This window comes from Fundulus heteroclitus, unplaced genomic scaffold, assembly GCF_011125445.2.
Source record: "Fundulus heteroclitus isolate FHET01 unplaced genomic scaffold, MU-UCD_Fhet_4.1 scaffold_76, whole genome shotgun sequence".
In the NCBI taxonomy this organism is placed as follows: domain Eukaryota; kingdom Metazoa; phylum Chordata; class Actinopteri; order Cyprinodontiformes; family Fundulidae; genus Fundulus; species Fundulus heteroclitus.
Genome location: NW_023397208.1, coordinates 792017 through 816822, shown reverse-complemented (window position 1 = coordinate 816822; position 24806 = coordinate 792017). Strand labels below are relative to the sequence as shown.

At 41.6% G+C, this 24806-nt stretch overlaps 1 protein-coding gene across 3 annotated transcripts; it reads left to right on the top strand.

The window, feature by feature from the left end:
- Window positions 1-567: 567 nt before the first annotated feature.
- Window positions 568-24806, top strand: znf410 (zinc finger protein 410). Of its 3 annotated transcripts, none has more exons than XM_012866667.3 (11): window positions 568-1014; window positions 1116-1173; window positions 1296-1428; window positions 8509-8694; window positions 9742-9963; window positions 15557-15716; window positions 16899-17080; window positions 18866-18955; window positions 19054-19173; window positions 21123-21242; window positions 23735-24806. In XM_012866667.3, exons 2-11 carry the CDS (start codon window positions 1141-1143, stop codon window positions 23833-23835), a joined length of 1347 nt encoding a protein of 448 aa, XP_012722121.2. In that variant the 5' UTR covers window positions 568-1014; window positions 1116-1140; the 3' UTR covers window positions 23836-24806. The 3 variants fall into 3 exon arrangements, with proteins under 3 accessions (XP_012722121.2, XP_021174242.2, XP_012722120.2); XM_021318567.2 differs by having other exon boundaries at window positions 568-1026; window positions 16899-16990; XM_012866666.3 differs by having other exon boundaries at window positions 568-1026.

Below are 24806 nucleotides of genomic sequence, written 5' to 3'. Positions count from 1 at the left end.
GTTTTCTATGTGTCATTCCACGCAAAGTGATGTAGACATGAGTCGGCATAATTTTTAAAAGGTGTGAAAAAATGGTTATGATGAATTAAGATTATAGAGTCACGTTGACCTGCAAGCAGTCAGTAGATCTAAAATACTTGTTGACCTTGAAGACTGACCGAATCAGGTCGTAAATGGGTTGTAATGTGAACCCATTCCGATCAGGCGGAGTTATGGTTTGATTTAAAATCCTGCGGGGTTGTTTTGTGTGTTCACGTTTAGGGTTCAATTGTCTGTGTAATAAATATCATTTTAAAAAGATGTTCCTCTGTATGATGACCTATGTATTATATATTTTATACACCCACATGAGAATTGTGTTTCTCATTTGTTTCTGCTTGTGCCTGAATATCAGCGGCATTCTTTGTTGAAAAAAAGTGAATAAAACATTATAAATTAATTGCAATCTACACAAATCAGAATTGAATTCTATTTTTGTTGTTAAAAATACTTTTTTCTGTCTCTTTACTGTAGTGTATACTGTTGACCGCTAGATGGCTCTGGTGAGACGCAACTGTTTTGCGCGGATGATCGCGAGCATTGTACCACCGGAGCCTCCGTAGATCTAAGCTGCCCTCTGTTTTGAGAAAATTGAAATGCTAATTGACTCTGGGGCTGTGTCGCGGTTGCAGCTATGATGAGTAATTAGTTTTGTGGCATTAAAGAGTTAGGCAGGCACACAGCCCGTTGGTGGGCAGCTTTCATAAAGCAAAGGTAGCAATATTTTGGAGACTAGCCTCGGGCAGCTAGGGTTCTGCTGCTAACCTTGCTAGCTAGCAAGGAAACCGGTCAGTTTTATCCAGCGCAGGTTCTAATCAACACCGTATTTTTTCTTGTCGTAGCTGCGTCCACCGTCGGTTTTGCCTTTAGTTCAGGCGTATAAAGCCTTTTAATTGTTGCTGTCCGTGGGATGATTTTGACTTCGAGATGACCCACAGTGGCTTCTGACCCCACGGAAAGTCTCGCCATTTGTCGGTAAGATTCGAGGTACGTCGTGTTGCGTGTGCCAACCTTTTCATAGTTAACCGCTTGTTAGGTCGGCTGACTAGCTGCTGCTGTGTTTGTGTGTCGACCAGCTGAGAGCTTCACACAGGCCGACCCATGCTTTCTGATGAGCTGGACTCTAAACCAGAGGTAACACTTTAGCCTTTTCACTCTCCAGAGGCGGTGCACAGATAATGACAGTCGAGCTGCAATGATGTTTTGCTGCTGCTGTGATGGTGATGATGGTGGTTGTGGCTGTTTTCTCTCGCCAGCTGCTGGTGCAGTTTGTCCAGAACGCCTCCATCCCATTGGTGCAGAGTCTGGAGGACTCGGAGTCCAAACACTCCTGCCTACCTCTGCTGGCCCCAGCTGAGAGCTCCCTGTGCACTCCTCTGGAGCTCACAGGTAGGTGCAAGCTCCCGCCACGCTGGGATGGAGCAGGGGGATGGCTCCCTCCTTGCCAGGAGTCTTGTTCTCACACACATAAGAGAATCACCATGTTGTTAAATCTGCTTGGGCTGTCCACCAATCAGTTGTCGTAAGCCATGCTTTGCCAAATCTTGGACGAGGCTGCGACTATAACTAGGTGTGTGTGTGTTTTCATGTTTATTACATCATAATAACAAAAATCTAGTTAGTGCATGTATTACTGTTATTTTATTGTCCTGGGAGTCATGTTCTACTTATTTCTTTCTGTTGATTGATAAAAACAACATTCTGACCCAAAGTATACACTCACCGGCCACTTTATTAGGTACACCTTGCTAGTAGTTGGATCCCCTTTTGCCTTCAGAGATGCCTTGATCCCTTGTGGCACAGATTCAACACGGTTCTGGAAACATTCCTCAGAGAGTTTAACCTGACTCCGCCAGATGGATTTGCTCCGCATATCCATCTGGAAACCTTCCGTTGAAGTAATTTTGGGAAGGGGCGAAAATACTGGTTACCTGATTGGCCTATGTTGGTGATAGACGGGCCAAATAAACCAATCAGATCAAGGAAGCATATGACGTACTAACAGCGACGACGAAAACACAACCACAAGCTCTTGCCGAAACCAGTCGGGAGAAGAGCAAAAACATCTTTTCCTCTGAGAAAAGCCTCCAGAGCAGAGTTTTGCTCTTCTTTCAGTGAAGAAATACTCTGTAATTCCGATAAAACTTGCTCTATAGCCACACTAACGCTAGTTTCATCGGCTGAAGCCGCCATGTTCTTTAGACTGAACTGTCGCGCTTCTCGTTGCGTCACACCTCAACCCGCCTCAAAGCCAACGCTGATTGGACGTTTGTTTGGTGAACGGCTCCAAATTTTCTTTAACGGAAAGTAGCCAGACTGATCTGCGAGTGAAACCTTGAAAGCTCGCGAGATCAGGATGGTCTCACGAGGCTACAGAGAGTTTGGTCTGTATTGACATGATGGCGTCACGCAGATGCTGCAGATTTGTCAGCTGCACATCCATGATGCGCATCTCCCGTTCCACCGGATCCCAAAGGCGCTCTGTTGGATTGAGATCTGGTGACTGTGGAGGCCATTTGTGTGCAGTGAACTCATTGTCATGTTCAAGAAACCAGTCTGAGATGATTCATGCTTTATGACATGGCGCATTATCCTGCTGAAAGTAGCCATCAGAAGATGATCTCTTATTGTCCAATTTTGGTGAACCTGTGCGAATTGTCGCCTCAGTTTCCTGTTCTTAGCTGACAGGAGTGGCACCCGATGTGGTCTTCTGCTGCTGTAGCCCATCTGCCTCAAAGTTCGACGTACTGTGCGTTCAGAGATGCTCTTCTGCTTACCTTGGTTGTAACAAGTGGTTTTTTGAGTTTCTGTTGCCTTTCTATCATCTCGAATCAGACTGGCCATTCTCCTCAGACCTCTGCCATCAACTAGGCATTCGGGCCCACAGAACTGCCGCTCACTGGATATTCTCTCTTTCTCGGACAATTCTCTGTAAACCCTAGAGATGGTTGAGCGTGACAAACTCTGTAGATCAGCAGTTTCTGAAATACTCACTCTTTCTGGCACCAACAACAACCATGCCATGTTCAAAGACACTGAAATCACCTTTCTTCCACATTCTGATGCAGATCGTCCTAACCATGTCTACATGCCTGAATGCATTGAATTGCTGCCATGTGATTGGCTGATTAGAAATTTGCGATAACGAGCAGTTGGACAGGTGTACCTTAATAAAGTGGCTGGTGAGTGTATGTTAAATGAGTGCAAGGATTTTTTTTTTTCATGTTTCATCGTATTTTTTTTAGATGTGACCTGCCAATTTTCATTTTGAACTGTTCAGATGTTCATATTTCATTGTAATCACTATCACACAGTGGGCTGCGGGTTCTTGTATAGAGAATGTAATGTTGAGTGAAGCAGAAAGTCATGGGGTCAAATAGCTCTCCCTAGTAATGAATGAAAGCATATGCACCTAACCTTTGAGATTTTCTTTGAACATAGAAACACAGATTGTGTTGGGAATTTAGGTTAGTTTAGTTTAGGTACTATGTTAGTTCTTTGTGTTGGCAACCAGTAATAGTTTACTGATTACTTATTAACCCAGCACCAACTTTTAGCCACTAGGGGCGCTAGACTTGTAACTTCCATGTTTAGTGCTGCTGGAGGCCACTGGCAACATTGACTGCACTGCCACAAAATTAGACAGTCTGAATCTGGAATCTGATAGCAGACCAGCAGACTGAGAAGTCATGGAGTTACTTCTCTAGATTAAATCCTACATCAGCGAACCATAAATATGTCTGATCAGATGAGTGTCAAATCAATTTTTTTGTCGTTACTCAGATTGCTGTAACCTAAAAGGGGTCATGTGACCTAGACCACCACTCATTCAGTGGCGGCTCCGACACTGTGCTGTATATTGACCTGAAATGTCATTTAATGTATCTTCATGTATCTAGAATCAAAACTTACTGCTGCTTTAAATTGAGGAGCAGGGTATGTCGATAGCTTGGCTTTTTGTTTGAGAATCTCTTGTTTGAATTTTGGTATCTTATTTGTATTAGAGTATAATTCAATTTAAAAAAAAGCTTAAACATGTGAAAATAAATGAATTTAATCATTGTTGTTCTAGAGTTGTTCTAGAGACTAGAGTTGTTCTTAAATATTCACATTCAACGAGATTATTTCTGAATTAATTTGACTTTATTTATCCATTAGTTGTTTTTAAAATCCTGGTCATATTTTTTTTCTTTCCTGTTGATAAACAAAAATAATTAATCTGTCTTTCTGGGATGTAGATGACAAAGTAAGGAAGAAGAACATAGTACACGATTCCCTGTTGCCAGACAATAAGCTGCTAATCTCTTGACTTTCTTTTTTGACTTTAATTTAAAAAATTAACTGGTTGGGGTGAAATAGGGTAGGCTTTCCACAGACGCTGGATCAAGGCATCCTACTGACTCTTGAAAATGTTTAGCAACTTTTAATCCGCTCTGTTTTCACATGAACCCCTAGTTTTCTTCTAAGTCAGACATGCTCGGCAATTTTAACATAAATGTAGCTTTTATATCCAACATTGAAGCTAATTATTGCAGAAACCCATCAGGAGTAAATCTGTAGCATGCGCTTCGGGCCTTTTCTCTCCCACCTTTCTGTCCCACCAAAGCAGAGCAACTGCGCTGTAACTTGGTTTAGTCAGATCATCGGCATTCTGCAGTTAGTTGAGGTGAAAGCCGCTGTTTCTTTTTTTTAAAAGAAATCGCGAGCAAACTGGAGAGCATTTTCCTAGATTGCAGAAAAAGAAGCAGGTGCAGTGAGGCCGTAATGCAGCAGTGACGTGGGTCTGACTACGCAAGAGAAAATGGTAAAAAGGCTAAAGTACGCAGTTTAGTTGTATCTGTTTTTGTGATTCAGAGAAATGATTGTTTTACATTAGTTTATTTAGTAGAAAGCAGCGGTTCTGGTTGGTCTGCTTGTGGATCTCGTTGTTTCAACACATCCCTGCAGCAGTGCTGCATCGCCTCCTCACTATTATTCATATCAGGGTCAGGTTGGGATGTTTTCAGAGATTTTGGACTTCAGTAAACATTCATAAAATGTATAATCCAGAAATAGTATAAACTTCTCATCCCTGATAGTTTTATAAATCTGTTATAAAGCCGACTTTTTAAAATGTTTTAACAGTCTAGTCCCACTAGTAGTTTGTCATATAATTTGAAAGTCAGCCAAAGCAGCAATTATAACGAGTAAAGCTTCAAGTGGTGGTATCCTTTATTTAACCAGGATAAAACTAATTAAGATTCAAACCTCTTGACCTGGATAAGATGGCGACATAAAACATACAACATAAGCAATAAACAAAACCAAATACACAAACATAAACAGTGGTTCCACATTTAAGAAAAAGATCAATAAGTGAAATACCCTGGCATTATCTAGCAGTATTAAACATTTGGGCAATCACATGAGCTAAGTTAGCTAATAATGTCTCTGTCCTTTAAAATTGACTTGAATTCCCCCAAAATTACAAGAAAGGTCAGTTTTAAATCCTTTTGCATTTTATTCCAGGTAGCCGAAAATGTAAAGGCCTTTTTTTACCCAATTCAGTTCTGACTTTTGGTACGTGCATCAAAATGATGTCCTGAGACCGCAGACCGTAACGACTGAGCTTCCTTCACATAAATGAGCATAAATATGTAGGAAGAAACCTTTTTATAGATAAAAAAAACTGAGAAAGTCTGCAGACGAAGAAGCATACAAAGCACAGTGATTTACACAGTAGCAGCAGTCAGTCATAAAACACAGAGCACAATGATACACAGTATATTTTTTTTAATACTTGGCTGAGGTGTTCATAAATAACAGATATTCATAATCCATCAGGAAGAAAAGGTTGAAATAATCAAGTGCTTCCTGACTTGATGTGAGAATAACTTTTTGTTTCTAAAAGCCAGTTTTAGTTTCAGTTAATGAACCAGTTTATCATGGGGAGCTTTAAAAGATAACTTCTTATCAGAATACCTAAATATTTGTAACATTTAAAACTCTCAATTTCAACCCCTTGATCAGTGGATGTGCTGGAGAGGATCGGTGGGAGCTTCTTGCCATTTCAAAATAGCATAGCTTTTGATGTATCTGTATATAAAACCACCCTAAGTCCTGTCAGATGAACTGGAATAGTATTAAATACAGAACACAAGATGATGAAGGTGATCGATAAATAACAGTGTCATCAGCATAAAGACGGGATGCAGCATCAGGCATGTTTTCACATAATTTGTGATAGGGCTGGACGATATAGAAAAAAAGTTTATTGATTAAAAAAATGCATTTTGATCGATATCGATAATTATTGAAAATATTTAAAACCATATTTTATATGCAGCTCTGCCTGGACATTTTATGATATTGCTAAATGATTTAATTTTAATAAAGAACACAAACACAGAATTCCAATTAAATCTTTATTTAACCAACTTTTTTAACCATAATAGAATTTTTTTTTAAAAAGAAAAATAACTTAAGAGACCTGAGTTATGTTATTAAATACTGACAAAGAATAAACTAAAGTGACCAGTAAAATGACCAAAATAAATATACCAATACCATTTTATCACAAAAAAGGGAGCCCAGTTTAGCTGCTATACCTGCTTTGTTTTGGAAGAAGCTCCATAAGATTTCTCCGAAGATGACGTGGAGCGGCGCTGGGCTAAAACATCTCGCGCTGCTGCGGTAGTGAGCGGCTTATGTGATGAAACAAGTTGGTTGCGTTACCAGACTTTGTTTTTACCAGTTCCTTGCAAGTTTTACAAATCACTGTGGTTTATTTCTGTCAGACTGGCGAACTGGTAAAACCCCGTTTTGGGACCGTTTCCTCCGCCACTCCTTGCTGCGACATATTCACATGCTCTGTGTTGTGGTTTGAGAGGGCAGGGCTTTGTGACGGCGTGCCTGGGTCCGCGATTACGATTGGTCGAGAGGAAGTAGTGACTGTAGCATCAACTAATATGATAGGCTGAAAGGAAGGAAGGAAGGAAAACTGTCTATCGAAGTTTTATCAACCCTATTTTTTCCTATCGCGCCACACGTCTATCGATCGATATATATTGTTATTGAATTATCGTCCAGCCCTAATTTGGGAACAACAATGGCCCTAATATGGAGCCTTGAGACATTACCTTTAAAAGAGGAAGGAAGGAAGAGGAGGACCCAGCAACTTGGACACACTCTGTCCGATCTGATAAGTAGTTAGAGAACCAGCTTACGGACTGGTCAGATAACTCAATGTTGTGGATTTTATTCATCAGAATGACGCGATCAAAAGTGTCAAACTCCTTTTAACAAGGCAATAAAGAGCTGCACAATGCTTCCTATCATCTGGGGCATCTTTGATTTCATTTATCACTTTAAGAGCAGAAGTTATTGTACTGTGCTTTTTACAAATACCTGACTGGTGAGGTGATAGCAGACCCATTGAATCTAAGAATGTTTTGAGTTGATCCCCGACCAGTTTTTCAAAAACTTTGGAAAGTATGCACAGTTCAGAGATCTGCATATAATTGTTGACTATAGACAGATTACCACTTTTCAGCAGAGGAAAAACATAAGGAGACTTCCATACACAGAGAATCCTGTTTTCAGAAGGAGGTAAAGATGTAACATAAAGGTTCTGCTAAGAAATCTGCAGCTGATCTTAGAAAGAAAGGCTCCATACTGTCAGGTCCAGCAGATTTACAAAGATCTATTTGATATAACAATCATTTGGATAATTCTTATAGGAATCACAGTTTGCCTGCAGCGCAGTAGTAAAACAGTTTCACTTCCCAGAAAAACAAATCTGAAAATAGACCAATCCATGAACACTGAAGCACACGCAGTCAAGGCCAAAGTTATTCACAACCCTGGTAGATTCAATTCTTCTATTTTTAGTGGAAGTAGTAATTAACATCTTGAAGTGGCTCAGCCAGAGTCCTCAGTGGAATCTGATGAAGGGAGCCTAAGATTAGGGTGATGGCACGGAGGCCTTTCAACCTCTGAGAAGATGAATGGAAGCTGCTTAGCAATGATAAAGAAGGGTTGAATGGCTGTAATTTCAATCAGTACTGAATATTGATTTGAAATTAAATGTTTTAGACAAGCTACTTTTAAATAAATGTTAATAAAAACAGTTAATATACTTTTTATACATTTTTTAAACATTTTTAAATGGCGTTTCTGTCAGAAACAAAGTTTCTTGGTTGAATGGAAATTAATGTAAGTCAAAATTCTAGTAGTGCTGTAATTTCTTGTTTCAACACAATTTCTGTGTCACTTAAAAGCACTTTAAACACACAGGAATGGTTACGATGGAGAATGTAAGATTTTTAACACCTTGGTGTACATTAAGACCTGAAACTGGCCCACGCCCATATCACCATTTCTTAGAAACATGCATACGTAGTCCAAATCAATGTCTATCCCTGTAAACATTTTACAGATTCCTATTGGACATGGTGAACAGCTTGTATTTGTCGTTAACTTGTTCCCCAGATGGAGGCCTGAGCCACGACCCGGACACTTCTCCCTCGTTGCCGGAGTTCGGTGGCCTGCCACACCAAAGCCCGTTGGTGGTCCGGTCCCACCCCCAGCCACAGGCGTCTCCAAGCCCCCCGGCTATTCTGCACGACTTGCAGCAGCCGGACAGCACCTCCTACGTCCTCCTGAACCTTGCCAAAGGTAGAAGCACTGAGACCAGCTCTAAGTACGCTGATGGGTTCATAAATTTTTCGTTCTAAAGCTCCTGTCAATCTGGGCTTAAGCAAATAAAAAGGGGAAAGTTCACTTCTGAGTCTGTTTGTGAATTTATCATCAGAAGCTGAACCGGGTCATTAGAAATTAACAACAGAGTAAATAATAAAAGTAATGCTTGGCTCTGGTCCGTATCGAGTGAAAACAAGTTTCACAGTAGAAGCTTGATTCTAATCTGATTTCAGTGCTTTTTTTTTTTTTTTTAGTTTATTTGTCAGGGACAATGCAGCGCACATTATTACATTCATAATTGTAATAGGCAGAGCCATAACAAAATGTGTAAATGTGTTGCATGAAAGGTTTCTAGCCTATAGGCTAATTTGCAACCCCAGTCCCCAGTCAGGCCTTTATAAAATACATTTTCCTAAAACGTAGCTCACATTGCACAATCATATATAAAATACATTATAAAAGACAACCATTAACATTTTACACAATCCTAACAACATTACACAAAACAACACCTCACATCCAACATAATCATAATGACTCAATGTTCACATATTTGATTTTCTTTCAGCCAATGTTTCACCTTTTCTATTAAATGTTTTCAGGTCAGTTTCTATTTTTATTTCCGTTGGTAAATCATTCCAAAGACGGATCCCTATCACTGAGAAACTTGACTGTCCAAAAGTGGTTTTGCGCCCCTCTGCTATACAGTTGCCACCCGCTGCTCTCCTAGTGTTAACTCTCCGTTTTAATTTATTTATTCTCAGCACAGCAAAGAAATGAGGCGACATTTTTTTTTTTATAGAAAACAATAAATCTGGTGAGAAAGTAGAAAAGATCTCAGGCTCTCTAAGTTTGTTAGCCCTTAGCCGGTAGAGTCTCTCCTCACCTATTTTTTCCTGCATGTTTGTGTTCTGCCCGGTTTAAATTTAGCGCGCTGACGTAGAAGGATTCGGGCAACTTGCCTCACCAAACTCCGGGTTTCATGTCTTTTTGAGTCTCTTCTCGTCTTCCTTCCACGCTCAGGCATCACAGCCTCCTCGGAGTCCCTGATCTTCGCCGCCGACGGCGCCGGGGACGACGAGGATGAGGGGGTTTCGTCGGGAGAGTACGGGTTGGACGGGACCGCCCCGTGGTACCTGAGGGTTCAGGAGCTGGCACACGACAGCCTCATCGCAGCCACGAGGGCGCAGCTAGCCAGAGACGCGAAGGCCAGCCAGGACGCCAGAGCTGCAACTGTCAGTAACGGTGAGGGCGCTTTGTTTGGACGTTTTGCTGGAAATTAATACCTGACAGAACCATCACCAAAAGGGATTTTAGGTTCTGTTGATTATAAAGGGATGTTCGGTCTGGAGTGACAACAAAAACAAGAAATCAAGCAGTGAAAGTCAGCGGGTCTACTTCCTGCAAGCATCTAAGACTAGATAGAAATGAGGTCAGGGAGATGAAAATGTTGTATAATGAGCAGTGACTAAAACTGAGCTCAACACTTGTCATCATCAGCCTCTAAATCAGAGTGAATTAGTCACTCTTTGTTGACGGTTTTATCTGGATGACAGCAAATATCCTCTGGACTTTTAGATATCGCAGCGTTTCCAGGCATTGATCATCGACCGCTGCATACGGGTAGGTTCTGCTGCTCATCCTTCTAATAAAGCCAGTGCATCGTGAAGATGCGTTCACGGGTTTAACGCTCAGCTTGCAGAGAAGCTTTTAACAAGGAAGTCGTGGAAAATGACCAAAACGAGACATTGAGAGATTCATACTGAAGCTGGGACAAAAACGAATTAATCTGCTGCTAAAACGTGCACAATATGTGGAATTTATGAATAACAGGAACAGTATTACATTTCGTCACAGCAGGCTATGAGTATACGGTAGAAAAATCCTTATTATTATTATTATTGTTGTTATTATCATTTGTCAGTGTGGGCATGGGACGTTTCCAAGGTGGGTATGAATAGATGCATGGTCAGCACAAACCAAGCGGCTAAAACTGGGAAAATAAAAGGGGTAAAATGATCTGAGCTCATCAGTAAGAGGTAGGGTTGTAACAGAACTAAAGTTTAAAACTCGATATCGATACCCAGGAAAGTATTCAACACTCGATACCATTTTTGATACCACAGGGATAAAAAATGACAAAAAATATTTTATTAACACGGGAAACTCACCTTTTTCCTTCTCAACACGGAAGATCAACAGAATCACAGAGGCTAGTTAAATAAGTGTGCAAATAATTGCTAAATAAACAACCCTAATGTAACATGTGCCTAGTAGCCTGCTAGCCACTGCTAATCACACAACATTAATGCAAACCACCGATTACGCTAACATCAGTAATATGATTTTTGTTGGAATTTTTTTAGCTTTATTTTTATTTTTTTAACTGGGCCAAACAAGTGAGGGCTAGAGCGCACAGAGCAATGTAATTTACACTGCATTAAATAACACATATAACCAACAACCCTGGAGCAGGGTACACACCACCACACTGACAGAAGAGTCAGTGTATTTCAAATATATTTCAAATTCACTATGGGAGGTTGTTATAACTCGTTGAGTAGCTGTTACATTTTTCCCAGGGTCTCTCTCCTTTCTCCTTCTGGAGACGTAATGAAAAATCTCCATTTTGTGGATCAAGCTTATAATGTTTATGAAGAGCCTCATGGTGGGAGGGCTCAACTGGAGCCAGCATTTGGTGATTGTCTTCTTGTTTGCAATCAAAAAAATATTTAGTGAGTAATCAGTAATATTTTTAAAGTACTAAATTAAATTATGAATGGGAACTTTAGTTTGTGTCGATCCTTGAGATGTTTGGCAAAGTTTGTTGAGCAGCTTGACTTCTGGCCACCACTTTAGAGCGCGGTTTTCACACAGGCTTGTCACAATGTTTGGGTTTCCCTTCTCCTTTTGCCTCATATACTAAAATATTTAGTATCAATACCATGCCAAATTAGCATGGTATCCGGATACAGCATTTGAGTAGTGATACTTTTACTACCCTAGAAAGAGGTCTATACATTTTCTGGACCTTTTTTACATCAAGTAGACATTTTAGTTTCAGCAGGTTTTTATTGCGTCTTTGGCAGGTTAAACGGTTGTAGGACATCGCTCAGGTGCATCCGGGTTATTTTATTACATTTTATTTTTACACGCAAAAAACAACCTCCTAGCATACAGTTTTATTGAATAAGTTAAAATATGCATTCCCAAGAGGCTCTTTTGACAGATTAACAGCAGCTTCTTAAAATAACATTTAAGCAGGTATTAAACATGCTTTTCAATAAGCTCACATTGCTTTGTTGAAATTTTTTATTTTTTTGGTCTGATGTAATTTTCTTATCTTAAATGTCAATGTTTTCTTTACCGTAAGAGGAAAATCCTCATTAACAGAATTTACTGCTTGGAAACATCAGTCTGTTTCATTAATCTATGTAATGTGTTTCACTTAGTGAATTGAGTCACGGTAATAAATTAACTTTTCAATATTACTCTATTGAATATGACTGTATATTAGTTTAAATTGCCAGAATCCTGATATGGAATTTTTTTTTTGCCTGCTATACCGATTCGAGTCATTAAGAAACGGGTGGAGGCCGGTAATGGATATCATTCCACTATTGTGTTAAAATAAAGAACAATTATATGCTGAAAAGGGGGGAAAAAACTCTTTAAAGTGCTCTAAAATAACCACCAACATTTCATCAGTATCACATGGTCTATATTAAGGTGGAAAGATAAAAAAAAAACATTTAATTGATATTTATCTATAGATATTATATATTTTAATAGATGCTGTTGTGGAGAAATGTACCCTTTTTTACTTTTACACCATGTCCCCATCCCTCTCCATGATCTTTAGCGTCTCAGCTGCTGTCCAGGCCCGCTGGACTCCACAAAGCCTCCTTCAACCAAGGGTGACAAGAGGGCGAGAGGTCCTCCACCTAAAAAGACCAATCTGTGGCAAAACCACCAGTGTCACTCCCCTTACTGTCCTTGTTTCATCTGGTCTCCATGCCCACACTTAGCCCCGCCCCTCAAGGTCTTTTGGCACCGCCCACTTTTGGGGCATTTTTCAAAATCTGTCTTTTGGCACCGCCCACTTTTGGGGCATTTTTCAAAATCTGTCTTTTGCACCGCCCACTTTTGGGGCATTTTTCAAAATCTGTCTGAGGGCAAAGTTATGCTTTTAATTCATGATGAGTTACACTTTGATGATTGAAATCAATTGACCACTTTTTTTTTCTTTTTTTTTACTCAGTTGTGTTTTTGTGTCTGATTAAAAACATTTCTGCGACATGCAAAATGACAATAAAATCTGTGAAGGGCGTCAATACTTCAGCCGAATGTCAGCCTAAAACAAACGTCACGTCACAGACTTTAATGTCGCGGCTGACGAGGGTTTTATTGGAGCCTGCTCACAGAAAGCACTAAACAATAACCAGAGCATTTACTGTGCAGCTTCCAGACCCCAGGCATGCACTGGCTGCCTCGATCTCCTGTAACACCTGATAAAAGTTAGAGCCGTGATAAACGGGCTGCCCATAAAATAATTGAAATAAATTCCAGCGTTAGAGAGCCGTGTCACTGCTCACCAGCTGCTGCCATCAAACTGTTTATACAGCCTCTTTCCCCCAGACTAAATCCAATCTTAAGCATTTTCTGCGTATTATCTATTATTTATGGCGGTATCAGTCTGTGCATTCATCTTCTCTGGCTGTGAAGCTTCGGCTTTGATTTGAAACAGACCTTCAAGTGTTGCAGCACACAGTGCCGTTGCAGCCTATTGACTCACACCCCGAGTCAGCACTTCATCACACACCGTCCTCAGCTGCCTCCACAGGCTGCCGCTGAGAGAATTTACCCATGACATTTAGGGCATTATGACTGCCAGCTACATGTCTGATCTTTGAACACCTCCTGAGTCAGACTGAGGCTGGAGGTTGTGGTCCAGACGTAACAGATTGGGAAGTTTTCATCACCTGTCTCAGCTCTCCTGCAGGTTTATTTATCCCCCCCCCCCCCTCCACTTTCAACCTAGGCTGTTTGTTTTAGAGTTGTTGATAATCATTTGCACATAAAAAAAAAAAGTAGTGCAGTAAAATACATAATGCTGTTCCTGATCGGCGGTTGTTTACCTCCTGCTTTTCGTGCTTAAAATGAAAGTGACGGAGGGTAGCGTCGGAAAGTCCCAAACCTCTAAATCAAAAAGCAACTTCCAAATGTCAGCTCAGATAATTTATTCAGTGCCGTTTTACAACTTTTCTGGGAAATATTCACAGACAAACACAAATACACTTGGAAAAAATTACAATATTGTGAAAAGGTTCAGTATTTGTCATTTTTACATAAAGTGAAACTCAGATATTATTTAGATGTAAAGAGAAATAGTCTTCGTCTTAATGGCTTAATTTTTGACGATTATGGTTTTCAGATAATTAAACAAAGCATTCAGTGTCTCAGAAAATAATAATTGTGGGAAAGATCTAGGATACTCATAGAAAGTTGAGTGGAAGGAAAAACTTGTGCACTACAGCATCTAGAGGATTTTCCAGCAGAACCCCTTTAAACATTTGGAGCAGCTTTACAAGAAGGCAGACTGAGACAAGAGTCGGCGGCTGAAGAGCTACCACACACGGACGAACCCTACGCAGGGGCAGAGACAGGCGTGGCCACGGTCAGTGGTGGCCTGAGGTCATCTGCTGGGGTTGGTCCACTGTGTTTCCTGAAGTGTTTCTGCAGCTAGTGTAGCCACGTAGCTGGAAATGTTACGGCACTTCATGCTTCATTATGGTTCCAAGGTTTATGGGGATGCTGAGTTCATTTCCCGGCAGGACTTGGCACCTGCCCACACTGCCAAAGGTACCGAAAGTTAGCTCAGTGACCATGCTGGTACTGTGCCTGACTGCCCGTGAAATTGGCCTGACCAGAACCCCACTGGAGAATCTCTGGTATCAAAGCAATCTGGGCTTCCTGAACACCTCATCAGAACCACAGGCTGATCGCCTCAATGCCACGCTGCACTGATGCAGGAATTCATGCAAAACGTTTCAGAAGCTTGAGATTGTTTTGCCGCTGGTGGCCTTTATTTGACAGTAAGCCGACGGGAAATGGGGGTGGATGAGAGGTCCGAGGGCCAGGAATCAAACCCGGGAAGGCTGTGTTGATCACGTGCTCCGCCGCTGCGTGACATTTCTCTTTAAATCATCCTTTCTTTATTGATCTTATGTAACATTGTAATTTTCTGAGACACTGAAGCCAAAAATCATCAATACTACAATAAATAAAGTCGGGAAATATTTCAGTCCATTTGTAATGAACCTATGTAATATGCAAGCTTCTCTTTCCGACACGAGCGGCAGAAATATCAAACATGTTCTTCATGTTCAGATGTCCTTAGCTCTACCTGGTACGGTACAGCACGCAGCATATGGTGATGTGCGACGCTTTCGTTTCAGCGGGGGAACTGGAACGGCTGCATCCAAGCTGCTGTAATTGACGCCCTCCCACCAACTCGCATAACATTAGACAAGTTCCCGTCGGCTGCAGGCGCATTACTGCTGGCTTGTCTCTGGCAACACAAAAAAAAAAAAAAAAAAACGGTGGCTGTTAAAGCTGCTCGAAGCGGGGAGCCTGGTCCGGCTAAAAGGAAGTGATTGCATTCAGCGTGGAATTGTTTTCTTTTCCCCGCAGCTGTGCGGCGGGGTCGCTGTCGGTAGCCGGTGATTTTGTAGAGCCGGGGCTCCAGAGGCCGGCCACCTCGCACTCGTGGCTTGATTACTGTGCAGCCCTGCTCACTTTGCTCCCCCCCCCCCTCCTCTTTCTCTCGGTTGCCTAGGTGACCACACACACAGCTTGGTCGAAGACGGCGACAAGCGGGAGCCGCCGCCCCGAGCCAGCCGGCCCCTCTCCAAGCAGGTCCTGCGCTGCTCATTCGAGGGCTGCGGCAGGACGTTCACCTGGCCGGCTCACCTCAAATACCACCTCAAAACGCACAGGTAACGTCCACGAAGCGCCTTGCAAAAACAAATATGCCATTTACAGATCCGCTGCTCAGATGCTAGTTCTGCACGGCACAAACCTGGCCGTTACGGAAAGGAGGCAAGAAGATACATTAGTAATTTGGCTCAACCTGTGTAGGACACAGCGGACAGACCTCCATGCTGAATCCCAGCACTGCACGTCACCCTCCTATAGTAGGACACGGTGGTGGCAGCAGCATGCTGGGGGAAGATAGTTTTTTTTATTCACCAATGCCAGGTAAGCTTGTAGGAATTTGCGGCAAAATGGCCGGAGGTAAATAAAGAGCAATGCTAAGCAAAAACCTGTTTAAGGGAACCCACAGCAGGACTGGTTTAACACGTTTGGTTTGAAGTTCGCCGTCAGTGGACAAGTTACTGGACTCGAGAGATGCATAGCTTCATTTCTGAGCATCAGCACTACCAAACAGAACAGGCTCAATAGGATTGCACCCTTCCTCTTGCTTCCTGGAGCGTCTGCCGCCGCCACAACATGTTGTGGGTTGTTTGATAGAAAATTGCTATAGGGGCGTCATTTTTTTAAGCAAGCCCTCTAAAAACATAATAGTTTGAGTCTAAAGACTCAAGACAGGGCCGGAGGTTCACCATCCAGCAGCTCAGTGGCCTTTAAATAACCGGCCAGAGGTCTTAGGGAATGGTGCAGATCAACGCATATTGGTGTATTAAAATGGTCCAGTCAAAGTCCAGGGCTGCAGCCCACTGAGAATCTGTATTTTGCAATAGAGAATGAGGAAAAAGTGCAAAGCTTGCAATATTTGCAGCTGTAATTGGAGGAAAAGGCAGTTCTACAATACATAGATTTGGGGATTTGAATGTACTGAATATTTTATACGCAGAAACTTTAAAAACCACTAGAAATCGTCCTTAATTTCATATTTATGCTCTGTAGACTATCACACAGATCCCAATAAAATACAGTAGAGTTTGTGATTGTAGCGCGACAAAATGTGAATAAGTTCCCACTCTCGCAATGTAACTACGCTTTTTTTTTTTTTTTTTTGTTAGGTCTGAATTATAATTTTTCTTTGATAGATGCTGCAAACCCCTCTAGGTTTGCCGCCATCAGTCACACACCCAGCGTGATCTAAGCTGGACAAGGAGCGTGTGTATGCTGATGTTATTTTTTTGCTGGTTGTGCAGGAATGACCGAATGTTCCAGTGCAGCGCAGAAGGCTGCGGGAAGAGTTTCTACGTGCTGCAGAGGCTGCAGGTCCACATGAGGACTCACAATGGTGAGAAGCCCTTCATTTGCAAGGAGAAGAACTGTGGCAAAAAGTTCACCACCGCCGGAAACTTGAAGAACCACAGGCGCATCCACACAGGTGGGAACGGGGAGGGGGAGATGGACGTTGGAAAAGTTCAAAGTCGCTGCAGGCAATAACCAAGGTCATTTACCGCTGGAACGCCTCCTCGGTGCAATAAGGCCGCAGATTTGAGGAGTCAGCAGAGCTGGCGCCTCCGTTTCACTGCTGCACTTATTCCAGGGTGACATTTAGATTTCTGATGGTCGGTTTTATAGTCTGAATCTTCTAATGATTAGTTAACAGACCACGTGCAGCGAACAGGGCCTTTATTTTACCGAGGGGGAAAAAAAAAAAAGCTCTGGATGGGCCGTTTTCACCTGCATTTCTTGGTTTTTGCCCAAATAAAGACATGTTTGATGTCAGCCCTCAGGTTTTCTATTAGGTTAAGCTCCACAGATTAGTCTGACCCCTTCATAACGTTAATTGTGTTGGTTATTGCTGCTGTTATTGCTGCTTGTCAAGACTTGATGCAATCTACTGGGTTTCATTAGAGGGGAAACCTTTTAACCAATCTGTCTGATTTTATTGAATTTGATATAAATAAACACCTAACTTCTTTGGTCATCGTGGAACCAATCATGGAGTCTTTCCTCCTCCATCCATTTGAACAATAGCTTTCTGTTTTCCTCGGCATCTTGGTTCCGAGATAATTTTATGATTTTCTGCAATTCAGTGCTTCCAACCAGTTTCTATGAACATTTTAACCAAATATTCTTTGAATGTAGTAAAATGGGTTCTTCCTAAGAGGAATGCCCTTTTTTTCACAGAATAAATGAACACACTGATTAAACTCTTCTTTTTGAGCACATCCCTTTTAATCAGTAATTTAATGACATGATCAGCAGCTAGATTTTTCATCTTCTGTTACTCTACTAAACCAACTAGTTCTTTTTATACTCTGTAGTAGGGCTAGATGATAATTCAATAACAATATATATACAATCGATAGACATATGTTGATGATAGAAATAAAAGTGTCAGTAAAAAGTTCAGTAGAACAACAGTTTTCCTTCTTTTTGCATTCTAGCCTATCATGTTGGTTAATATTACAGTCATTATATCCTCCCAACCAATCACAAACACAGACCAGGAATGCTCCGCCCCCTTTAAATATTTCAGAGAGCACCCGTTCTGTCATTTTTTTTTTAAAAAACTTGCAGTTGAGGTAAAAAGTTTGTTGAATAAAGGGTTGAATTTCAATTCAGTGTTTGTGTTCTGTACCTAAAAATAGGTCAGTAAGCAACTGCATAAAATGGCTGCACTTAAGATGTGATATGAATTTGTTGATAATTATCGATCAATATGATTTCTATTTTAACGTTATGCTTTTTTTTCTATATCGTCCAGCCCTACTCTGTAGGAATATAATTTCTACCAAAAACTGTGATTTTTTTTTTTTCCTTCAGGGATGCTGGACACCTATTATTCTGCACACAGTCACATGCAATGTAACTCTAGCTTTATCTATATATAACTATATTCCTTTTAAATCCAAAAAAAAGGTTACAGAATATAACAGCTGGACTTTTATTCTGAAGCTGAAGACGTTTGGCTTCCCAATCAGGAAGCTTTCTCAATTCAAAATGTCTGGAGTAATGTGGAGTCCTAAGCTTTATAGACCTGCTGACGAAGCCTCGTTAGAGCTCAGATTCACATGTAGATTCATATGTAACCAGTTGTTATATTTTTAACCTTTTTTTTTTTTGTTTGTTGGATTGATCATGACCTGGAGGACTGAGAATCTTCTCCAGCATATCCCTTTGAAACAAACTACAAAGTTGAATCCGTTTGGCTCTTTTCCAGGTGAGAAACCTTTTCTGTGCGAGGCAGATGGTTGCGGGCGGTCCTTCGCCGAGTATTCCAGCCTACGAAAACACTCGCTCGTGCACTCAGGTGAGCGACGCTGTAACCCTCGTAGATGCGTCACACGCAGCAAAAGAGATGGCACCACTTCAGAGGGGGGCCTTCTGACCGCCCGTGTGTTTTCCCAGGTGAGAAGCCTCACGTGTGCGCCATCTGTGGGAAGACCTTCTCTCAGTCGGGCAGCAGAAACGTCCACATGAGGAAGAGACACGGAGAGGAGGGGCTCAGCGGCGACGGCAGAGAAACAGGTTTGCATCTCACGCACGTCCACACTCCCCCACTCAGCGTGATAGGTGAAGAAAGCTGCCTATATTAAAAAAAATCTGCTCCAGGACGCCATTAATTCAAGCTAAAGTGTGGAACACTCCAAATGTACCTCTTTTTTCGGTTTAAAATGTTTGTGATGCTATGATTCTGCTTCAGACGGAGGCCTGTTTAAAATGACTCTAGAGCTTTAAACCAGAGTTCAGGGTTCCCACAAACTTTTGACGGCTTGGATTGGACGGACCAACAAATGGATGGAAATAATAATAGACGATAAAGAAATCATTTTTGTCCACCAGCCAGAGCTCAGTGCCGACGAACCTGATTCTGATCAGCGGATGGATCAACGAACAGAGAGACTGATACGTGGATAGATGCGTGCAAAGATACAGCATTTAGGCGGCAGCTGTGTTTCCCTCCAATTGTCATGCGATATTTTATTTTTATTTTTTTTTGAGCGAACTTTTCGAATGTCGCAACAATGAAAACGCGAGTCAGGCTCGTTTCCAATCCAGTGGTTTGGAGCGAACGTACCAGGCTATGTAAAGCATGACGTTGCCTGATGTTGACGCTGCGCATGGCCGTAGTAAACAGGAAGTAGATGCGTGGTCCCTGCTAGTTTGTGACCTCTAAGAGAATGAGAGCTTTTCAGGAATGCGTTGCCATCAGGCAACTTGTAATTGTTTTATCGTGTCAGCTAGCATTGGCGATGTTACGCGCAGCCCAGAGACGTAGAGAAAGAAATGCGTTTCTATGCGCCTTATGGGAACGACCTGTCACGCGAGGTAAATGTTCGCTACATCACAACTTATTCTGTAAATGTGTTTCCGTCACCTGTTTAGCACATTAACTCTATTTTTTGGGGGGGAAAGCTAAAAACCACTTCTAGCAAGCGTCAAAACTTTCGTGCAAAATTCAAGCAATTTCAAATTTTGCCGTTTCCATCTATACGGCTACTAAGACGGGAAATAAAGTCTGGAAATTTAAATATCTTTCCAGACTTGTAAAATACCTGAATGATATTCCTCTCTTCCAGTCTGTGTGGGATTCCTGACATACACTAGCTGTCACCAGTTTGAACACACTTCACCGATTCAATGGCTTTTCCTGATTTATATTAGCTTCTACATTGTGTGATCAAAACGTCAAAACTATGAAGCAAAAGTTTATGGAATTATGTAGCAAACAAAAAGTTTCAAAATAACTCAGAACATCTTTAATCTTTCAGATTCTTCTAAGTAGGCCCCTTGGTTTATTTGCATTGCACTCCTGGCACCTGAAAAGGTTTCCCTGCCCTCTAGGAGGAGATCCCAGAGGAAGGAACTAAACCGACTGACTGGTTGTGTCTGCAGGAACGTTATCTGGGAATCCAACGATCTCTCGTACAATCAGCCGTCACAGATTTTTATCACACCTCCAGGATGAAAGCATCCCCACAAAGAGCTCTTCCCTTTTCAGACCAATCGCACAAGACGCTGCAAATTTAGGCAGAAACGATGGCAGCAGACGGCTCGTCCTCGCCTGTCGGGGTTTTTTATTTTTATTTTTCCTTTTCCAGCAGCAGTGGGGAAGCGTCGCCGCTGAATCACCACAGGAAACGCTGCCAAAGCTCTAATTATAAACAACAGATTTATTCGGGTCACCCTCGCTGAAGAGGCTGGTCGTCTGTAAGAGCCGAGCCAGGGAAGATGCAGTTACACAACAGACGGGTAGTCTCTGTGTTCTACATAACACAATTACTGGATGAATTATTAAAGCGACTTTCCTCGGGTCTAAACAACACGAGCAGGCCAAGTCAGAGCGAGGGACGGATTCTTTTCAGAGCGCTTACCAGGGAGCTGATTCTTTTTATTTTAAATGGTTGTGTGCTTTTTTTTTTTTTTTTCATTTATTATGAGAAGTTAAAGTTTTGCTCCGTGTCTGCACGCCACAGGAGAGGCTCTCACACAAAGCAGCCTGCTGGAGGCAGATGGTGAGAATGGAGGTGGTTTGGTCACCATGACAACAGCGGTGGAGCCCATGAATCTGCATCACGTGATGCTGAGATCACCAGGTAGGCATTAAAGCACGAGGAGGAAAGAGAGCAAAGAAAAACGACACAGTGGGCAGAATTAGAGTTAACACGTCTTCCTGCTGTAAACGCTCATTAGGAGTGAGCTCACCAACGTCCTGGTGATGTCAGGGACGCTGAGTCAGCTCGTGATGCTGCTAATGTCCTGTTGAAGTGCCTCTGAGCCAGCAGGGCTCTGTTTAGCAGGCTGGATTTCTAGGTTGCTATTTCCAATGCTTCTTTGCCCTTCTATTAATCGGCACGCGTTTTTTTTGTGGTACTCCTGTGTAGGGCTGGGTATCATCTAGGATGAGCCGATTCGATACGATTCTCGATACACAGCTCACGATACGATACGATTCTCGATACATAGCTCAGCTTGCTTTGATTCCAATATCGATATTTATTACTTTGAATTAATGCTCAGTGATTCAATCACCAAAATCAGCCAAATATTATGTTTATGTTCTATTTATTGATCACAGACATATTAACAGGAAAATAAAGTGCATTTGCTTCAATGCATTTAACGTGTCACAGAAACCAAAAATGTGCCCAAACATCTGATTTTAGGGACAAAGGAGCTTCTAAAATCCTGTCGGCCGTTCCACAAATTCGTCTCACTTGCTCTCCTTCGCTGTGAACTGTAATGGTTGCGCTGTAATAACGCCCCCTAGAGGTTGGGAGGTATATCGATATTGAAAGCCAGAATATCGATATTAAATCGTTTTTAAAAATATCGATATTAATCTTTATATCGATTTTTATGCACAGCCCTACTCCTGTGTACGTTGTCTTACTTAAAGTTGTAGTTTTCTCCTCAGGGAAGCATGGGGTCAGTAGCATGTCGATGCACGCCAAACCTTTTAGAAAACAGTCGTTTTTCTTCCATTTAAAGGAGAAGTCCGGTCAACAAAGAAAAATCAGTGGCTCATTAGCTATAACTACAACAAATGTGTTTGTGGTTATTTAATGAATTTAGCGTTAATCAGTAAGAAAATAAAAGCATAAATTGTTGTCTGGATCACTGTGTATGGGGGGCGGCCATTACTGCCCAAATATGGGCAGTAATGGCTGCCTGACATCCCATCCTGTGACGTCTTTGTGCGGTGAGGCACGACGCTTTACTAGCTAAATCAATAGGAGCTGCAATTAACAAAAATTTTTTTGGATTTCCAGAGGACTTCACCATTGAAATTCGCGTGAGCTATTGTTGAAGCAACAATGCTCACGTGCATGGCTGTTGGATGCAACAATACATCAGGCAAAAGTGGAAAAACTGTTTTTTTCCACTTTTCCCATTCATGATCCACCGGGTTCTTTTGTTGGAATACCTACCTGAAGAGAGAGGATTTGCCATCGAACTTCTGGCCAGAGAGAAAACACGTCGTCTGTAGCCAACATTTAGAAGAAGATTGCCTTCAAGATGACATGAGAGCGAGGATTTTAGGTAGCTTTTTCTTTTTCATAAGGTAGAATTTGCCGGACAAATTTGTTTAACCAACTGTAGCGGCGGAGGGATACGACACACTTAGAAAGTGTGCTCACTTTGGCGAATCCCACTTATTTTATACGACTTTGGTCTTATTTTTTTCTAAAGTCGCTTGTAAATTTAATGAGTTGCGGGTTGCAGGGTTTTTTTGGGCTTTTTTGTGAAAGTGAAGTCGATTGTTTGGGGTCTAAACTAAGTGACGCTGAAATATCCCTCCGCCTCATAACACGCTGCAGCTCATCCTGACAGGAGCAGAGAGTAAACTCAGAAGGAGCCGCTCTGGCCGTATTTTCTGCAGTTTACGGCTGCAATAACTGATGATAACTGGTAAAAGTAGATTAGGCGGTGCAGATCACCATTCTGAGCAGAGATTGGTTCTAACAACGAGTTTTATACTCATCTTATAACAATGCAGAACCCAACCCATAAACCGTACTTTACTGCTTATTTGTTGTCTTTTTATGTCGCTAAAACGTAAAATTAGTATTCATTTAAATTTAACTGCTTACTGCAATGTCTATTTTTGTTTAAGGGGTTAAAAAAAATATTAAAGCATGAAAACGGATATTTATTTACAAGGGGACAGATAGGGCATTGGGACTTGCTCTACAGCCGATCCCGCACAGTGACGTCACAAACTGGGAGGAGGCAGTACTGTTCTTCACCAAGATGGCAGCCCCCATAAAAGGACCTTCCAATGAAAATTACTCTTAATTAAAAAAGCTTATCATTTATTGAACAGTATGTAATAATTGTATATTTAAAGTACTTTCAGCTGTTTGAATTCTGATTTTGACCGGACTTCTCCTTTTAACAAGCGCTACTTGTGATGCTCTTATAAAACAAATGTGCGGTTTTACTGTAACCGGGAGCGTCTGCATCTACGGGGTAAATGTAACCGGGGTGCGCAGCGGACGGCGTCTCACGACGGAGGCATTGGTGTAACTAGCGTGTTCTCCATGTTGTGTAACGCGGCCGTTTGTGTTTGCTTCCTTCATCACAGGTTCTGCCGACTCGGTGGTCGTCCTTTCTCAGCCGCATGAGCTGGTGACCATGACAACAGAGGGCCATGCTTACGGAGAGGACGTGGTGGCTCTGCTTTAGTCTCCCATCATGACAAACATCGCGCACGCTTTATTTCAGCAGCACTGGACTGACGGGGGCACAGTGGGGCGAAACATAGACTATTTGTAAAAAAAAAGCTGAATCAGTCTCTTAACATTTGTAGATATTTGTAATTAGCAAACAATTTTATTTTGACACGTGTAACATGGCAGAGTTTGTATGAGCGACTTTTTTTTTTCTTTTCCCTTTTTAATGCTCCCAAAGAAATGCAGAAACGGGTTTGGAGGAGGACGACGAAGCTGTTATAGATGTTCTATCACCAGCTGCCATTAGCCACGTTTACATGCACAAAACCTCACGATCAGATTATAATCAGATTGCACCGTTTATATTGGCACTAAATGAATTAATCGGATCATAATGTGTGTTTATATGCACCTGGCTTTATTCAGTATAGAACCACTCTGACATGTGCAGTTATCAAATTCCCCTAAAAAAACAACACATAAGTACTTCTGTCTTTGCTAAACAACAAAAATAGGAAACAAAGCAGTATTGTACGAGTTTGTTTGTCTTCCGAGCGCCCAGGCTGGACTTGTACGATGTTCTAGTTACAGTTAAAATGTTAGAGTAAGAAACATGTGCGCACTCGGGTCAGTGTGGCACATTCAGAATAACTTGAGCCTGACAAGCGTTTATCTGCACATCAGATTATCAATCGGCATAAACCACCCCTCTCATTCGGATTAGTTTCATTAATATTAATCCTAATATTCTGATTGGCTTGTTTACGTGACATTTTTAGTCCGATCTGCCCTTTATTCCGATTTTCTTTTGTCCATGTAAACGTAGAGATTTGAAATGCAGTGAGATTATTTCCAGATGGGGAAAAAAATTATTACCTGGAGACCTCAGTGGCTGCTCTGCCAGTCACATTGTATCACACATGCACCATTTTATGGTTAAATAAAAAAATAACTACCCTTTTAAATAAAAAGAGCAGATACGAA